This window comes from Drosophila eugracilis, unplaced genomic scaffold, assembly GCF_018153835.1.
Source record: "Drosophila eugracilis isolate 14026-0451.02 unplaced genomic scaffold, ASM1815383v1 contig_1765, whole genome shotgun sequence".
NCBI lineage: Eukaryota > Metazoa > Arthropoda > Insecta > Diptera > Drosophilidae > Drosophila > Drosophila eugracilis.
The window spans coordinates 2,999,255-3,019,400 of record NW_024572605.1 but is presented as its reverse complement, the minus strand read 5'-3'; the positions used below and the strand labels follow the sequence as shown (position 1 = coordinate 3,019,400).

Below are 20,146 nucleotides of genomic sequence, written 5' to 3'. Positions count from 1 at the left end.
AAAGTCGATCAAACTAAGCGCGTAAAATATTCTTTGTTAGTATTTAAATTCGAGATGACAATAGTATTCTGTAAAGCCAGTGTGAAACTCGTGTTTTCAGTCAAGTCTATCGATAGTAAGCTATCGATACATGTCGGACCGAAACGCCATTTTGCTATTCCTCTCTAACTTTCTGTGCATTTTACTTCTCGTGTGTTTGTGCTATACATATTTTAAATAATATTTTACCAGCCAGCGTAAAGTGGCGAACAAAATCGTGTTGAATAACAATTGGTCGATTAAGTGATTGAGTTTTGGTGGCAGCAGCATATAAGCAGCTGAAGAAAACAAAGGCATCCCGATAGGTGAGTTTTTCTTCTATTTTTTTTTTTTGCCTGGGGGACGCGAAAGAAAAGCGAATTTTGCAAGGCAAATAAACCAGGCTAAAAACAGTTAGTGTGTGTGTTGGCCGTGTTGTGTTTTTCCGAATACATTTTCTGCGAAAAAGTTTCGCCAATACATGCCGATTTTCGTCGCATTTTTGTGTGATCCAACCGCCCCACTTCACCCCACAAATCGTTCTTTTGGCTTCGGCGCTTCACTTTTACAGTTCTTTTTTCGTTTTTTTTTCTTTACAACCACCAGGGCACAGAAATATTCCTAGCTCTCTCTCGCTCTCCCGCCCAGTCTTTTTCTATCACCTTCTCGCTCGCACGGGTGCCGGCTTTTACTTAAAGTACAGAGTCTCAAAGTTGTTGTTGTTTTTATCATTGGCTCATCCGCTTTGGTCGTTTGTTTTGTTTTTCTCATTTTCTGCTTTTCTCTTTTCTTTTCTTTTTTAACTCCACGCGGTTGCCGGCGCATATAATTTCATTATAATTTCCAGAGATAAAATCAAAACAAAATAGTTTCGTTACTCCAAAAACAAAACTCCCACGCTACGGCGAGAGTTCAATGCTCGACAACAGTTTTATTTTACAAATAAGGAAAAGGCCTAACCTATATTTTATTCATAGTTAGGCCCCCGTTGTTGTTGTTGTTTTTAGCATCAATCGATGAGGTAGAAAAAACGAAGAAGACAAATTGGCAAAAGAGAGCTAATGAGAGAGCCAAATAACAAAAAGACGTTCAATAGGAGTCAATTGTAGTAGTAGTTGTTGTTGTTTTTTCGCTGGGTGCAGCTCATTACCACTTACTTACCTCTCGCTCTCTTTGTAACTTTCCTTACCGCCCATATTCCCTATTTTCCATCTCCCTCTCCCTTTAACATTTATCCATTTGGCATTTGGAGCTTTCGAGTAAGAAGCTCTCTTTTTTGTTTTTGTTCTTGAAATCTTCCCAGCAATTCTTCTGCATTTGTTAATACTAAACTTTTGCTTTTCGTTCTTCTGCTGGCGATTGCGACGATTCTCCTTTGTCTTTGTTTGGATTTCCAGTTTCGTGCTAAAAATTCGCTTTTATCTGCCTTGTTTGGCTGAGTTATTTTCGTGTTTCTAGCATTTATTTCGAGTGAAGCAATACCAAAGATATTTCGCGGCTATTTGCGCGCGTTCATTGACATTGAACTGAATTCTCACGTAAATGCTGTACAGAACAACTTAGTTGACCAAAAAGTAATCAATTAAATGCCATTGCAAAGTATATAAAAATATTTTATAAAGTATTTTTTGGGGTTTCATAATCTTATGTTATTTGTTTTTAAAATCATTTGTCAAAATTTCTATGACACCGATATCATCTGTCTTTCTGTTGGTAAAAATGTATGAGACACACCTTAATTTTAGGCTTTGTTTATTTATCTGATTTATAGTGACATGCAGTGTTAAAGGGTCTCCTGTATTCGATTTCTTTGGCTGTTGAATCTGTGGAATTATAAAATATACAGAATTTAGTTTGGACTTTTGAACTCATAATGCTAACGTTTGTCTTAATTGTTAAACATTCGCCATGCCATCTGCGTAGTTTGCCATTTTATATGGTACTTAAAATTCTTTTAAGCAAGTCTAATGTAGGCATTGCCCTGTTATCTACATTGAAAGCAATTATATATTATTGCGTATTATCAAAAACGCATTCTGAGAACAGTTTATTTGTCACAAGGTATTTGCAAATAAAGCATAAAACTGTTTTAGAATGTAATGAATGCAATTTTGTATAGCTTCACCATTTAAAAATAGTTTTATATTAGAGAAGATGATAATAATCATTACTCTATTTTCCATTTTATTTAGCGAGCTTTGCATTTTGTCATCGTTAAAAACAAAACATGACAAGTATCGCTATGTTTGCTTTTCGGTTCACTCAGATCAAGATGCCAAAAAGCGAAAAAATCGAATATTCAATTTCTATTGCTGTTTCTCATATGATTCGGCCTATATTTCGATGCATTTATTTTGTACTTCCTATCCTCTGTGTGTTGTTGTTTTGTTTTTATTAGCTTTTTTGCGTTCATCCTTACATGGGCAAATGAAATAAATAATAAATAAAAAATAGCATTGTAAAGCTGCAATTGTACAGCAATTGGCTGGCGGATGTAGGTCGCTTTGATGTTGTTGATTTCCCACATGAATCTATGTTCTGTTTCTGATACAAATACCCAACCAGTAACAATCTCGGTTAACTTGGCCCGCATTTAGGTGGATTTAGAGAACTTATTTATATGGGTTAACTATGCTGGTTGTCGTCCAGTGAAATGTTTATTTATTTTCTGACCTCACAAGCCCCATCCGATGGTAATCTCTCTTCTCTCAACCCAAAGGCATTCGCAAAACATGTTCCACTCAATGATTTTCGATGGCTTTTGTCTCGAATGACAGACGAAAAATGCTGTAAAGAAGAAGCGCCAATATTTTTATGCAAATCGCAAACGGCACTTCAAACACGTTTCGTATTCGCAGCTAGTTTTATTGATTTTCAAACCATGACGGGCATTTGTATTGCTGCGAAGCAATTCTTATATTTCCAATTAATTAGCTAACGATGGATTGTCGAGAGATGCAGTTGACAAACCCAGCAATAGATAAGGCCGAAGCAGTAAAGTGAAGGATGAAGAATGAAGTTGGGCTTGGAAATGGTAAGGGAACTAGGAAAAAGTACTTTTCAATCGAAGCCTTTTAATAATGCAACAACTTTAGGGGTTGCCTGATAGAGAGGTGGTAGTGAACACTGGGAGAAATGGTTGAAATCCTTTGATTTGATTTTATAAACCATCTAAATGACATTTATCAATAGAGATCGATACTAACAGGTTTGCAAATGTTAAATGTTAATGAAATCAGAGATATCTGAAGATAAAATCATATATCAAAAAGACAAATAAAATCAGTCTATTAGTTAATGTTATACCATATCATATGAAATTAAACATTTTAATATTATTGACAACCATTTCTCTCCGTGTACCGCCCAAAGACAAGTCGAACTATAGTAATCAGACTGTGGAAGTTGGTCGAGAGAGCACAACAGAACGACAGTATAGAATGGACTAGAATAGAACAGAATAGAATACAACCAGGATAGAGGAGCAGAGCAGCAGCAACCACTACATGGCACACGCCATAAGCACATTAGTTATTAGCGCAGGGACCAGCTGAACTCCCCATTATTGCCCCAACCCCAGAAGCCTCTTTCCGATTTTTAGAGGCACACGCGATGGGAGAAGTTGGTGGGACTGCTGCTCGCTAAGCACGCTGACATGTCCATAAAAGCCTTGAAGTGGACAGAGGCCACAAAACACAAACAGGACATACAGATACAGATACAAATACACATATACACGCAGCGCGAGGGCGATGAGAATTGTCAATTGTATGCATTTCCGCTCTGTGGACCCCAACTTTTGTGGCCATATCCTCAACCTGATTCCTTCCTCTGGTTGCGCAGGCATTTTTTTTCTTTTCTTTCTTTTTGGTTAGACATGACGTCCATTAGCTGTTTTTCCGCTAAATTATAGAGTTGAAACGCATACACCCACCGCCCAATTACGCCTGGCAAAAAGCATGGCAGGTGGTAGGGGGAATCAGCAGCGGCAGCTTTAGGCGTGAACAGACACACGTGACAGATACAAACGTGACACGACTGTTAAAACGAAATTTCTTTAAATTAAATATTACCAGCACAAAAGGAAATGGGAAATTTATATTGCTTGTTTTGCTTAATTAAACAATTTATTTTGAAAGCTTATTAATAGGATAAATATTTCCATATCAAATGGAAAAATATTCCCATTGCGATGTTGCATCCTTTCACTTTGGTTTATTTTTTGTGATTTCCCCCATGAATTGTTTATTGGCAGTTGCCAAAGTACTTGAGATTTGTTTGGGACAATTGCATCGAACCAATGATCGCAGATGGAAGGACGATGCTAGGTGGATGCAGATGACACTTTGTTATCAGGCATGCTTTTCTATCTTTTCTTATTCTTTCTTATTCAAAAAAGAAAAAGCAGTTATAGAGAAGAAAACAAAGAGGACACAAGTGGCCATCATACTCTTCAACTTTTACAAAAAGGGTATATTGTATTCGGGTAAAAGCATTTCTATCTCTATAAAGTGTTTATACTCCAGAACAACATCAATCTTCTCTACACTAGTATTATTCGAAATATAAATAGGTGTATCAATTATGAGGAACGAATTCTTTAAATCTATACTTTGCTTTCCACTTTAATAAATATCACCCAAATAATACGTTTCTGTTTTATATACAGCATCTTGATTTAAAACACCTTCATGGCGTAACGCTGTCTTTTACACAGTTTTAAAGTCATTGAGAACTTAAAAACGAAGGAGAATATATTCATTCTTAATTTAATTTAATTTAAAAAACATTTTATAACAAAAAACCCAACTTCTAGCTTCTCCCGATGGCACTTTGTAGTAAAAACGTTTTTATGACATAATTTTTGTCCAAAACATTCTTTCTTACATCATCAAGGGTATACAATATTCAGCATGTTAAAATATTAACATTCTTTCGTGTTTTTTTTTTCGCTTTTGGTGGGTAGCCACAAACCGCGTTTTCATGTGGCTTGCCACGTCTCGCTGGACATAAACTCTCCAACTGTTACCCTTTCGACGCCCCTTCCCCTCCGCCACCCCCTCTGGCCTGTATTTCGTTTTTCCTTCCCGCCATTGTAGTTGTAGTTGTTGTGTTTGCGTTTTTGTGGTCAGCCAGCCCACCTGCGTATTAGTGTATTGGCCTAAGGGGATACATGCACAAAAACAAAAAACAAAAAACGGGAAAAAAAAGTTTCAAGCGTTCACCTGGCCGACCAACTTAAATTATTGTCCTTTATTGTTGTTGTGGTTCCTGGCGGATGGATGGAGCGGTGGGTGGGCTTTTGGGTTTTTGGGTTGAGAGGTGGTTGGACGGGTGGACGCGTGTGCGCTGTCAAAAGCTATTTGAACAGGATGTGGACAGCAATCAAATGATTTTCACATAATTGCTTACCTGTCATTTATGTCACTTTCAGGAATGCGAGCAGCCTGCTAACTTTCTCCTTCCTTTCGCCTTTCTTTTTGTTTCCCAGTGCTGTCGCACTTGCAGTCCTGCCGCCTGGGAAGCTGGAAAAAGTTCTTCTATCGTTCATCTGACCACAAACAAACTGCAATCAAAAGGTGCTGATAAAGACGGAAGCAATCTTCTGGCCATTTCCATTTTTGAAGTGCTCTTCTTCCGGTCTAAGGGTTTCCAATTTTTATTGGCCTAAGCACTTTGAGACAGAAATTACCCTATAATTAGTTTACCAACCCGTTGGGAACGGCTGTTAATACTCCCAAAATTTCATTAGTTGTTTGATTTGGTGGCCACATTCTGTTTTTTTTCTTGAACAGACACATGTCTTGGGGGAGTTCATCTTGAAAAAGGACTGTGGAGTTTTAAAATTATTGCAATTTGCCTGAATAATGCATGGCCGTCAGAGGAACCTTGTGGTATATTAAGTGCCCCGTCTAATGCCACGTCATCGGCCAGGCCCAACCCCCTTAATGATATTTGTCCAGGTCAGCGCAATTTGTTGCATTTCACAGGCATTTAGTCGAGGGAGGACTGTATATGGCAATTGCTCTATCAATAGTTAAACGATTTGCTATCTTAGACAAACGGGTTACCGCCTCTTTTTGCCTCAACTTCAACGCCAGCTAGCTCCTTTGATGATCCGTTTATTCTGCCTCTGAAATATGCATAATGTGAAAACATCAGCTGAACCATCGAAGCTCCATCGAAAATGCATATATGACTGGAAGAAAACTGCAGTTCTTGTGCCCTTTTCAAAGCCCCTGTCGGTTATTAGTCTAATGTCGAACTTAAAATTCATTACCCAGCCCCGCACACAAACCCATAGGAAAATGACTATACAATTTGTGGGTCTATATAGTATATACACGTATCCCTCGGTTGGGGTTAGTAGAGAGGAGGACTTAGTTTTATATAATGAATCCATATTTCACATATGTAAAGTTTCAATACGAAACTGCACTTTCCTTCCATGATATGGTAGGTATATGGTATAACCATATATAGGGTATTCGCGCCCTCACAGTTCGTATATAGGAACTTATCTATTCTATAGAGCTTCTGTTATGGTCAATCCAGTACAATTATCCTGGTTGCCTAGCATCCGGTGTCCAAAAGTGGTAACTTCCCCTGTTTTTGGTATTGTCACTTGATTTGTACGATTTCTATTGGCCGACGATTTCCGCTGACCATATACCGATCCTATAGCTTCCGATTGGTCAGCCCATGGGCATTAAATATATGGCTTTTCCGGTATAAATAGCCCCAGTTTTCATAAATTGTATTCATTAGTTTTTGTACAGGACTCTCGGGAGGTGCTTTCTGCACTTGCTCTTGCCTTTTGGGTTGGATCCTCAGAGCCCTGGTGTTATGTAACTGGCAGAAGTCTGTGAATGTGAAAAGAGAATCTATAAGATATAACTTGGCCAAAAATAATCAAATTAGTGAAACTTTGTGATAGTTTATAACATAAAATTAAAAGGTAAATTGGTGATACAAAAAAGCACTAAAATATTTTAAAACAGTTTTAAGCCGTGATGCTGCTAAACTCTATTAAGAACTTCAAGGCAGATGAGTTTTTCCTTCCCAGAATTTACCTCTCAAAATCCAATTAACTCACACACAGAATAGAGCTCACGAAAAAATGACAAATTCTAGCAATTATAATTGCATCACCATCTAAAGACCTTGGGAACTCCGAATCGAAGGTGGCTACCCTTTCTTTAAGCTCTTCCCACGCAGACACACTACCTGTACTTCATCGCTCGACAATTTCAATTTCAACTTCAAGCCGAGTCCATTTTAGAGCCTCCTCTTTTGGGCCCTCGAAAAAATTCATTTAATCTTCCGTCGCTGCTGCTGGCTCATTGTTATATCGAACAGATTTTTGACAACTTAACAGCAGCCACAGCAGCTACAGCAGCTTGGGCAATTGACGTTTTGACATGTGAAACCATGGAAAATAAAACAAAAGCTGGACGGGTTTTTAGTAGGTGACGTTTATGATACTCTTTTTAAGGAAATAGTCCTTATGTTTAATGTAATTCTAGAGGTTTGCATTTCAAAAGATTATAGTTTTAATAATGTTGAATCCGAAAACATAGACAGTTCATTTAACTTCAGTTACTTAACTCACTGAACCAATCAGTAAAAACCAGTATAAGCTATTTTTACAAGCTTAACTACACTCCCCTTTAGGGTATCAGAAAACCTGAAGTGCCTGGAAAAAATGAGGGATTTCATGTTATAGTTGTGGGCAGAGTGATCCATACAAAGGCCGACCATAGTTGTATCAAACTCTCACCCATTGCCCCGGACGGGCTCCCTTTCTATAAATTTATAATTTTTCGTTATATTTTGCATTGTTATTGCACATGCTGGCTGGCTAAATTATGCCAACATATATAAATCATATATATATATCATATATATGCAGTGCAATACAAGAATATTTTTATAGAAATTTTATATCGTTTGAGCGTTGGTTGTATGGCATTTCCGCTTACTGGGCTTGTGCTTGTGGGGCACAGGGCGTATACTTGATGATTGATGCCACCCAGATTGGAAGTGCAACGCGGGTCTCGGAGATGAATCGCAGTCAAGTGCAGCTGCGGCACGAACCAGATCGGATCGGCTCAGAGCTCAGAGCTTAGCTCTGAAATGGAAACTGAATTAAATTGTTATTCAATTGCGGTGGGCAAACAACGACAACAAACCTGCGACTCACCTCATGCCTTCTCTGAATCTAATCGTCAGTGATGTCAGGTTTTTAAAAGGAAATCACAAAATAGCTAGTATTTGGTGGTTTTGATATAATATGTTGTGTAAAATAACAATAATATCTTAAAATATTTTGGGGAATTATTAGAATATGAAAAGTGGATAGAAGTACGCTTTATAGAGAATGAGATCCTACAAATTCTTGACCAAACCAAATCACAGTTAAACTAAAAATAATTAAACTATTTAACACTTAAAGCTATCTTTTAGAATATTATAGTATCTTAAGAAGGCTCTCTATAGATTTAACAGCATATTTTTGGCTTTTAAATTAAAACTTAAAATATATCTAAGTCAGTTAGCTAGCTAAGCTGACAGCTCTATTCGACCCACAACGTTTTGCAGCTGCCGAGAGTTTTCTGGCTCGAGGCAGCGACAGTTTGATATTATGTGTCAGTTGAACTGAAACTGGCCAAAGATCAACATAGTTGGCTAAACAATTGGCAGATTAATCAAATTCCGTATACCGCCTTTCGATTGCAGAGAGACTGAGAATGAAGCGTGAAATGAACGATGCAGGGGAGGGACCACAGGACCAGAAGCGCAACCGCCGCAACGAGGAGACCGTACGCATACTGATACCCAGCAGTGTAAGTGTTTTACCTATAATTAGTTATAGATATTTAATACCAATAATTAACAAACCGCAAACTGTTATTTGTTTTGTTTTAATTCACAGATTGCCGGCGCTGTGATTGGCAAGGGAGGACAGCACATTCAGAAGATGAGGACTCAGGTACTATATAATCACATAAACCCCATTGTCATCAAAATGAAAAAAGAAAAGATAGACAATCAAATTGCATAATTCACTATTGAAGCGTCTAGTATTATTTACAATTATGTTTTATTTGTTGCACCACAAATTAGAAACTTAAAAGCGAAAAAAAAAATATAACCAAATCGAATCCATGTCCCCAGTGAATCCCGAAAGCGTCTGCCTCTGTTATTGTGTGTCTCTCTAGCGAACTCTGTCTCCCTATCTCTCCACCTCTATCTCAATTCTCTCGACTTTGTCTCTGGAAGCCGTCCAATTCTCCAGCTCGAAACTAAGAGCTGGGAAAATCCCCAAAAACCAAAACCAACACCGAATCCAAAGAGAACCCTGTCTTGTGTCTCGGTCTGGTCCCTGGTCCCCAATTTCCCCTTCTCTCTTACTCTCTCTCTCTCTCTATATATATATATATATATCACTTCCTCACTATATCTTTCTCTCGATCTGTAGTCTCTATGTAGGCGGAGGTCCTCGAGAAACCCAAAATCAAATCGACTATCAACACGCTTTTCACTAACTCGGGTCCTTGCACTCAGCTAACGCTCTATCTATCTCTCATACTATCTCTCACTTTCTCTGTTTTGGCTACCGTTTTTCGAATCTCTGTTTCTCTTTATTTATCGTTTCGTTACTCGTTACTCAAAAATGAAAAGAAGGAAAATTTAAGAAAAGCAAACCATTTAGTAGGAGAATCTAATCGATGATGCTTGAATGCAATATGTAATATATACTACAGGCGCTTTATTTAATCAAAACCAGGACAAAAATTCAGTTTTTTATATAACCAAATAAGAAAACAAAAATGAAAATAATAATAAAAAACGATAAATTTACACCGCTAATTAACCTTTTAACTAAATGAACAATTTTCTCTCTCTCTCTCTTCTCTCTCTCTATTCTTGCGTACACCCCATATGTAACCAATAAATCGATTTTGATTTCGATTTGAACAAACCAAAAAAATAAAATCAAAACTGTCGTCGGTTCGCACGTCCAACAAAAATCTTCAACCGCTCATCTGAATCGAACCGAACTTTATCGATCGAATCGAATCGAACCGAACCTCAAACCAACCAAACAAAATCGCCCGCCCGCCCGCACCATCACTCTGCACCGCTGGTCCATGGTCTCTGGTCTGGTCTATATGTCCCCACCCGGGTACTGGGTAACCTCGGATCTATATATATATATATCTATCTATGTATCCGTATCTGAAACTGAAACTGGCCTGGCCCGATGTCGAAACTTGAACTCGAACCCGAACCCGAATCGAATTGCACCCCCTGTTGCCGTGCACTATGCTACAAAAATTTGGCTTTAAACGCCTATATATATATATATTCTAAAATCTGTATATATACGCGTACGAATCCCCATTTCCATATGTGCCATATGGGTTTGTATCTGTGTGGGTGCCCTCCCCCTCCCTGTGTGTGAATTACCTTTCTATATCAAATATATATGAAAATGAAAACGGCGAATCAATCAACCGAAAAAAAAAAAACGAAAAACTTATACTAAATCGCCTGTCCATCGACCAACCGCCCGCCCGCCTGTCTGATTGCCCGCCCGCCCATCGACCGAAAACCGAAACCGATACCGAACGCCCGCCCGCCCATCAACCGCCCGCCTGCCTGCCCGCCCGTGTCTCCAAAAATGTGTGAATAATGTGCGGCACAGTATAAAGCCACTGTGTCTGTCGACGATTCCCAAGGCCCCGAACGGTAAACCACAAAAAAATCTTTAACCTTTTACCAATTACTAGATTATAACCGCATCTCTCCAATGCATATCCTATACTCGTATATTGTGTGGACTCTAGAGGCACCCGAACCGAGTGGGACTCGTGCTTCATAGCCTTAGCCCATCTAGAACTCTCTGTATGTCCTGTATGCGCTAGTTGTACCCATCTATAAATATATATATATATTACATAAACATTGTGATGTGTCCTTTCCCTTAAACAGGCACTAGGTGTCCCGATCTCTCTGTATCTGTAGTAGTTTTTGCAGCCAAGCTTGCCACAGTTTAACTAGCTCGCTCGGTCTCTTGATCTCGCTCTCTCCGACTGGCTATAATCCTAATCCCAAAATCGCATACTAATCCGAAATGCACCGCAAGTACTACCACCCTATTAACCCAAAACCCAAAATGCACGGCCTAAGGTACTTTTCACCGAACTCTTTAATCAGCCATGAGCCATGAGATCCAAGAGCCGATCTGCTGGCCTGAGATCATCCATTTGTCCATATCGAAATCCCAGCAAGCGTCTTGTGTGTCCTTGTGTGGTATTGTTGTTGTTTTGATACATGGCAACAGGGACAGAATCTCACTTGCTCGCCGCCCTCTTGTTCTCTCTATCTCTCTCTCTTTATCTCACCGAAAATCTCTACCAAAGTTTGTTCAATGGTCCCCGAAAATAAATAGAAAAATACAAGAAAACACAATGTCTAGACCTTAAATAATTTCCAGTTTATGTTCGATTCTAATATGCGTTTTTCCCCTCACTTCTTTCTCTTTTTTTCGCCAACACTCACTATAAAAAAACAAAACAATTTCTATGCACGTTTAACCGCTCGAACAGAACCATCCAAATATCGGCGGATATCGAGTCCACTTTGGAGATAATCACCGAAATGCTGAAATACTTTGAAGAGGTAAGTACTTTGTGGGCATTAAAAGTGTGATCTCTGATATTGATACCACCTTCTTTCATGTCCAGCGCGATGAGGACTTTGATGTGCGTCTACTCATCCACCAGAGCTTGGCCGGCTGCGTTATTGGCAAAGGTGGACAAAAGATCAAGGAGATACGCGATGTGAGTAACTAAGTGGAATTCCATTTCCATAGATTAGTTTTAGGGTTCAATAAGCTAATATAATCTAACTAAGTCGTCCATATAGAGCAAGGTTGTTGTAGTAAAGAGGTTGATATTACTGATCACTGGTTACTTGATATGTATTAGTTTGCCTTTAAAAGTAAAGAATATAGTTTAAATGCGTTGTAGTACTTCCCTCATTTATTGGTAATATCCTTAATGTTATAGCTAGCTAATTATAGATGTAATAATTATTAAATTGGGGTCAGCATATGACTTTGTTGTGGGAAAGAACAACAGCCGACGATAGACAGAAAAGGGACATGACATAGCTAGACCTGTCACATATTGATGTCCTCGCTCCCAAGGCTCTTGCTGATTACATATTTAGCTCAAGTATTTCCGCTATTTCTGATGTAATTCCCAGTTGGGTCTTTGCATGTGCGTCGTTCACACGACTATCCATCCCATATTATGCCAGTGTCCTGCGGTCAACTGACATCGCCAGCCAGCCATGACGAATGAAGGCTAACTTAATTGGGCTTATTATGACCGAATAGTGGTAACGAGAGAGGTAGGGGGTATATAGATATATATATTCAAGAAGGAGGAGATGCAGGTCAGGACGTGAGGAAGCCCGCATAGTTAGTGGGAATTTGTGACATGTTTTTGACGATCCCGAACGGTTGCGGCAGTCACGTGAAGCTGAAACCCGTCAACATAACTTTGCGCTTGGTTAAATCGAAAACTTTGTACGAGTTACGTTGTGCTGTGCGTTTGTCCTGGCCTCCAACTCCACCGCCTCCGGGCACCGCACAGTTCCTTGCTCCCTGGCAGCGACAGTAGAATGCATTTTCATCGATGAGAGGACGGTTTGGTATGGCGTTCAGTTGGGGAATCTGTTGCTGACGTCTGTGCCAAGGCTTTCATAACGCACTTGTCACTTTGCCAGCAGCCTCTTCACCGGCATATTTCGAATGATGGCAGGTGATGGTGCTGAGGGCAAGGGCAGGCGGGGTAGGGACAGGGTTTGAAAATGGATCCAGGACGACACGCCAAACGCTTTTCAATTGCGCAATTCGCAATGTGAGGCTGCTGTGCAGGATTGGGGTCGTATCAGAAGTGTGGGATGCGCTCGAGTGAATCAATTGGCAAACTCTCGGGTTCCCTAGCACCTGCATCGCGTGTCCTTCCAGGTGCAATTCGGCCTGGCTCATTAATTAGCGATGAGTGGGGCTGCATTTTAATTGGTATGATGCCCTGCCTTGGAATGAAGGTGCCTGAATGCGCACATAATGCGGTGGCAACCCAGCTCCTCCTTCTCACTTTTATGCTCAGATCTCTTGCATATTCATATTTTTCCGCTGCGGCGCTGTTTTTTATGGAGGTCAACAAGTCCGCGGCGGCAAACAAAAAGCTTACGTCTATATATTCGTACAGCATCTTGCCCTCCTTTCCGTTGCTTGAGTTGCTGTTTTGTTATTATGAATTTCTTAGACGAGACTCGCAGCCCAGCAGCAGTATCCTTGCAGCTGCCGTCTACCGCTTTGATGGTCACAGCAGATGATCAGAATGGACCAGAATTCTCATCTTGCCTCGTCTTGCCCACTAGCATGTGTTTGTTTGTCTTGTCGTCTTTTGCATTTTTACCTTTTTCTTTTTTTTGGTTGGTCCCTTTTCTTGGCTGGAAAAAGGAAGTCGTCCTCGTTACTTTACTGTCTTCTTTGTTGCGGCCACAAGAACAACATAGGCAGTGGCACCAACTGGCCCTGCAAGCAGCTGTTTCCTTTCCTTTCGCTGGGCCATTTGGCTTCATCCTTCTGCCGTTTCCCGCTCTGACTTTCTGTCAAAGCCGGTTTTCCTTGGCTCAACGCTTGGGGTTATCATAATTACTTGGCCGTACTTAAATCTATCTTTATATTTTCTTCGTTTCTCAAAGGAAGCTCAGCAGCTAGGTAAATTCTTTTGTGTGAACTAAGTTGCATTTCGTTTGGCTTAGATTATTTTTATGACGTTTCCCCCCCCAAAAGGAGCTCCAAAATTGTCGCATTGTTCGGACATGTGTTTCAAATATATATATTTTTGTCTATATTTAAACATATATATATCCCCACGGTTCATAGACAACTGTTTCGTGTTTCATGTTGCTGCCCATTAAAATGTTGTCCTGTGCCAAGGAGGCAGGAGAGGCATCTGTCAGGGTCTTATAATAATGAGCGACAGCTGCTTCTACTTCGACTCCACCAGGCAGCCAGTCAGCCAGGCTGATCCTGCAGCCGTCATCCATTGTGTGTGTGCGTGTGCGTAAATCCAAAATGCCCTAAAATGCATTTGAGGATTGAGCGTGCCATTGGCTTTTGTTCCAGCCCTCTTGCCTGCCTGCCTTGCCCTGCTATCGTCTTGCTGCCTGCGGCTTACATTTGTTGCTTGCTGTTCGTCTTAATGAATGCCAAACAGGTGCTACCTACACACGTATAACATACCACTCATCATGGGGATATAGGGATACAGGGTGCTTCTTTCTCATTGATTCGAGTTGGATTAGAAACATAAACATTAACTTCAGATTATTAAACAGACCTCTTAGGCCTAATTAAATATATATTCTCTATGATCTGTCTATGCCTGTCTTAAGCTATTGCCAGAAAATGTTTCTAATTAAGACCTTTAAATTCAACTTCCTTTTAATGAAATTCAATTTAAAATATAATAACATTAAATGGGAGTACCTACCTACCACAACCTTGAAATAGCTCTAAGAAAATGTTAAGAAAAGGCACCCTTTTCGTAGGCATTCCTTGGATTTTGCGGCAGCTGAGGCGAACGACGAGTCCTGCCAGCGACATCTGGTTTCCTGATAATTTTTGTGTTTTTTTTTTTCGTAGCTAGCTTGGGTTTGGGATGGCTCCCTTTGATCATTTGATTAATAAGTTTATAGAGGGAACTTTTGTGGGGCGCAAGGAGAGAGAGGAAAGCAGTGGAATTTCGTCAATATCCGGTTCATTTTTCGCTGGTGTGCTCAGCATCAAATTAGTAGTTTGATGCTTCCTTCCGCCTTGTTTGCCGCATCCTTGACAGCTCTTTGGGTGCTCAACATGCTCCCAATAGTTTTTCCCTTCCAACTTACAGGCATGACACCAACAGAAATACACAAAAATGTGAAGTATTCATTTTGTATTAAATTCTTGCCGTTTCTTTGGTAAGATTTAAAATGTAATTAAAGTTAAAACTTAACTTAAAAACTGGATAGACATACGTAACTCATACGTGGTGAAGTTTATCCTTACGGTGAAGAACGAGCTGTACTCCAATTAAGTTTGTTTCCTCTGTTGGTTTTGCTCGGGTTTCCGTGTGTGCATAAGAATGTGAAAGTTTTTTAATTGCAGTTGTCGTAAGTGAATTTTGATTGCCATTTGCAGCTCTCCTCTCGAGGAGCGTTCTCTATCTGCATACTCATCTTCTAGCAGATCTTAAGCGCATTACTAAGCCCGCTGAAATCCTTTAATGGAATAGTTTCCTGAATATAGTGGAAGCTGCATCTATGATTTGATTCCATTTTTTGTTGTATTTTTTTTGCATACCAATCGTAGGCGATTTGTAGTTTAATGGTTGCCCTTATTTCCTCTCACAACTTGCCAACATGCTCACACACACACATATATGTATAGAGTTATGTAGTGTTGTTGTTGTTGGATTATGCTCATAACATTTGCTTTCGTTTTATTTATTTTTTCCCATCTGCGCATGCGTTTTTGCAAAAAAAAAAATATTAAACTTTTTATACTGCAGGAAAGGGTGCTACAGTTTTGGTGATGAGTTTGTAACGATTTAAAGGATATATTTTGGACTACGAAAAGCATTATCAAAATGTTTTTTGGGGATCCCTTTATATTATACCCCAACTGATCTTTTAAATTTTAAATTCCCTAGAAATAAAATATATGGAAAAGTAGGTACATAACCAAGCAGAAGGGTATGCAATGTTCATGTTGCCTTAGATAGTTTCCTTTCTAGTTTTTTTTTTGTCGAAATGAAGAGAGCTGAAAAATACACCGGTTCCGTTTCGCTGCCAGCGGGAGCTGAGCAGCAGCTGTCCCAGCAGCCTGCGTTTCCTTTTTGGCCTGCCGTGACACACACACACACAACGACAACAAAGGCCCGGAGCCGCAGGACGAAGAGTAAAAGCAGAGAGGCTTTTCTGCCTCTGCCTCTGCCGCTGCCTGTGTGTGCGTGTACTTCTGTGTATATTCCATTCTTCCTTTCATGGCTCTTCTGTGTCTGTGTGCGAGTGTTTTCATTTTTTCTCTCTGCCTGCGTCTTCTTCTCCTTACATGGCAACTGGCAATCGTTGAACCCAATTACTTCGACATTGGCGCTGGTCGGGAACGGTCCTCGGGCTCCTGCTCTTGCTCCTGTTTCTACTTCTACTCTCGCATCTCGAGTCCTTAAACTCGCAGGCCAAAAACTACAAAATTAAAAATAAATACGAGTATATATAAAACTAAAGCCAGAAATATAAAGTGTGATAATGTGCGCGTTTAAAGTGAATAGTTTAAAAGGTATACAACAAAGTGAGATTTAAAACATATAACATACACGATAAAACTAAGAATATTTTTTAAAATAACTGGTGAAATAAAACTAACACCTAATAATAATAGCTCGCAGCCTTTAAAACGAGTTCTACCCAAAATATTCAACTATTCTACAAAGCCTCAGCTTTGGGATATTCTATAGTGAACCCTGTTGGGCGCCAAAAAATATTAAAATAATGAATGTTTATGTTGTGGAGTGAGTTTATAGCTGAGCCATTAGTTTAGCTTTTTACATAATATTCGCATTTCGTGAGGAGACCAAAAGTATGCTACATTTCGAGAGCCACACGCACACACAGAGCTAGCTATAAACTTTGGCAGATACAACCGTCTGTGTTGTCATGTTTAAATTTAATAATTTTTGATTCACTGACCGACCACTGACATGGAACTTTATCCTGTGTGTGTTTATACTACACACACACACACATACAACTGTGTGACTCAACGCTTTTCCCCTGGCCATTGAGCAGGCCCCATTTGTGGGCCAAAGTGTTGTCGGAGAGGGATCGGGGGGTATACTTCAGAATTTTGATGTCGCCATTGTTGTCTGGAGCACACGCAACGAGTTCTGTCGCCAGGGGAAGAGGGAGCTACATGACGCAGCCTTTGGTCATTGCCACACCACTCTCACACAGCACGCAATGGGCTTAGGAATGATGCAATCATCAAGCGGGCAAGCAGGCACACATATAAAAATGGGAAACGCAGGCAGGCGACAGGGGACAATGATGACGAGCAGAGGTCCCCAGAGGAAACAAAGGGGGATATGAAGCGGAAGCGGGCCTCCAAACACAAACTCGCTCACTCATACACACACACACACTCTTAAACTCGGAAATCAGTGCGAGCCTCTTGTTCGTCCCCTCTTAAGTGGCTATCGAATTTCCCATTTACACTTCCGCCGCAGACAGGGAAAAGGAAGGCGGGAGGAGCTGGAGATATCGGAGAGGATATCAGATAGGGGGCAAGCACTTCCTGCCACTTTACATGCAGAGCAGACAGCTGCCTCGAATCGCTGTGCAGCAGCAGCGCAGGTAGAAACTAAATCCAACATCTGCTGTCATGGCTTCATGCTGATTAGGAGCCATTGCCCGCTGTGTCAGGATGCAGGACACACACAATCGCGATGAGTTTCGGGTCAGGACCCAGGGGCAGTGTCATGGCCAAATTGATTTAGACTCGGCTTTCAATGGACCTTGACCAGGATTTACCATGCTCGGTGTGTGTCCTTTTGTTCTAATTTCTGGGAAAACACAGGCACTTGGCCAAAGGTCGGACTACACAGTAGGTTTTCAAAATGGCAACCATGAGAAATTACTTTCAGTTCTATTCCCAAGACTTTTCCAGTCGATTTTCTAGGAATCGATAGTTAATCAAAGAACATGTTTCTTAGAAATAGAAGAAAGGGAATTAAATTAGATTCTAGAAAATTGTACTTATTAATATTTAAAAAAAGTAAAACTAATTTATTTATTGATTCCTTTTTACAGCGCATCGGCTGCCGCTTTCTGAAGGTCTTCTCGAATGTGGCGCCTCAGAGCACAGACCGCGTGGTGCAGACTGTGGGCAAACAGAGCCAGGTCATCGATGCAGTGCGCGAGGTGATCACTCTCACCCGGGATACTCCCATCAAGGGAGCCATACACAACTATGATCCCATGAACTTTGACCGCGTCTACGCGGATGAGTATGGCGGCTATGGAACCGGAAGCGGAAGCACCCGACCCAGTCAAAGGGGAAATAATCGTAACGGCGGAGGAGGAGCTGGTGGTGCTGCCGGTGGAGCAGCCGGTGGCAATGGAGGCGGATTCAATGCTGGTGGAGCACGTGGAAACGCCGGCGGTCGTGGCGGAGCTGATCGTTTTGGCGGCGCTGCTGGCGGAGCTGCTTCGGGTGCTGGAATGGGACAGCGCGACAATCCGTTCATTAACCCGTGGGCCAACGGTGGAGGCGGCGATGTAGATGGTTTTGGCAACAACGGTGGCGGTGCCGGAGGATTTGCCGGTAACAGCTTTGGCGGTGGAGCCGGAGGACCATTCGGTGGTGGCAGCTTTGGCAACAACGGTTTCGGAGGTGGACCCAGCGATTTTGGCGGTAACTCCGGCAACTTTGGCCAGACCCAGGGCAGTAATAACCTGCCAAGCCTGGGAAGTTTCAGCCAGAACCAAGGCGGCACCAGTAGCCTACCCAGCTTGAGCAGCTTTGGACAGAGTCCTGGTGGACCCGGCGGTTTGGGCAACGGACTGAGCGGCAGTGCTAACAACGGCGGCATCGGATCTCTGGGAGGTGCTAATGGAGCTGGTGGCTTCAATGCTGGCGGTGCTAACGGTGGTCCGAATGGCAGTCCAAATGCTGCCGCGAATGTGCCACAGGGCCATGATCCCAACAACAGCACACAGGTCACCATTCCGAAAGAGGTGGGTTAAGAAATATTGATCTTGTAAAGTTTATACTAACTATGTTTTGTAAATTTTAGCTGGCTGGTGCCATCATTGGCAAGGGAGGCGGTCGCATCCGCCGCATTCGCAACGAATCCAGTGCATACATCACCATCGACGAGCCCCTGCCCAACTCGAACGATCGGATCATCACCATCTCGGGCACTCCAAAGCAAATACAAATGGCCCAGTATCTGCTGCAACAGAGGTTGGTGTCGCAATCAGAATAAAAAGTATGCACCCCTTCTCATTTAACTAACCTCCCCGCACATAACACTCTAACAACAACATTTCGAAAACCCCAACCACCTAGCCCCGGGAAAAACCAGCTCGTGTGATTAATATGGAAAACGGTGTGTGTATGTGGTTTGCATCCCAAGTGTTAAGATAAGTGCTTGATCTAGTAACTCCATCCAAAACTCAACAATAACTAACCGATTGGCTCTCCTGGGAGTGCATTCCGTATGGAAGACTAGTGATTTTGTTGTTTGGTCTTTGGTAATAACAATAAATCCCTTGTCTTCTTACGGCGTGCACCTGTGCTCTGCATTCTAACGATGGTTAACCAATAAGACTAAAAAACACTGAACTCCTTCACTAAAAGTGTCACGGTTCTTCATTCTCGCATCTAAGCTCGATTACCCTCATACCTCCATCCATCGCGAATAAAACTATTCCCACCAAAACGAAATCCTTCATCCAACCTTCCCACCAACAGACACACCACCCAATCCACCCACATTCATTCAGCTGTATCTGCTGTTCATTAAAAAGTTCATTAATTATGTTTTCCTTTGGCTTGCTGCCATCCTTCTGCCGACTCCTCTCATTGCAGCGTACACGAGAATGGCAGGCGAAACATTTAAGTGGGCAACAACTTGAACAGCTACAACAGCAATAGCAACACTATCGGCAACTACAATAACAAAAACAAATACAATAACCATCGAGAAGTGCTGCGTTTCACGTTTAAATTTAAATCTACTAAAAAAGAAGAACTGGGCGCCGAGAGCCCAGGGTGAGAGAGAGCATCCTCCAAATACGAAAGAAATTTATGTATTTCTTCTCTAACTTTAAGTGAAAAGAAGCCCCAAATGAATGAGAAACTGGAACAGAATCGACCCCTCCCATCAGCCCCCTCATTTGCCCCCGCCACCAGTTTGCTATATTTGGGGGAAAGTCAACCTTAAAACTCTGTATGATAAGAAGAATGAACAAATAAAGTATACATAAACTTGATCCA

General features: G+C 41.2%; 1 protein-coding gene across 2 annotated transcripts; it reads left to right on the top strand.

The window, feature by feature from the left end:
* Positions 1–149: 149 nt before the first annotated feature.
* LOC108109087 (heterogeneous nuclear ribonucleoprotein K homolog) lies at positions 150–20,142 on the top strand. 2 transcript variants are annotated; one of them, XM_017217455.1, is made up of 9 exons: positions 150–344; positions 8,758–8,864; positions 8,954–9,010; positions 10,730–10,773; positions 11,634–11,706; positions 11,772–11,867; positions 17,956–18,882; positions 18,942–19,111; positions 19,739–20,142. In XM_017217455.1, the coding sequence occupies exons 2-9, from the start codon at positions 8,769–8,771 to the stop codon at positions 19,767–19,769; spliced, it is 1,494 nt and encodes a 497-aa protein (XP_017072944.1). In that variant the 5' UTR covers positions 150–344; positions 8,758–8,768; the 3' UTR covers positions 19,770–20,142. The 2 variants fall into 2 exon arrangements, with proteins under 2 accessions (XP_017072944.1, XP_017072945.1); XM_017217456.1 differs by having other exon boundaries at positions 18,942–19,136.
* The last annotated feature ends 4 nt before the right edge of the window (positions 20,143–20,146 follow it).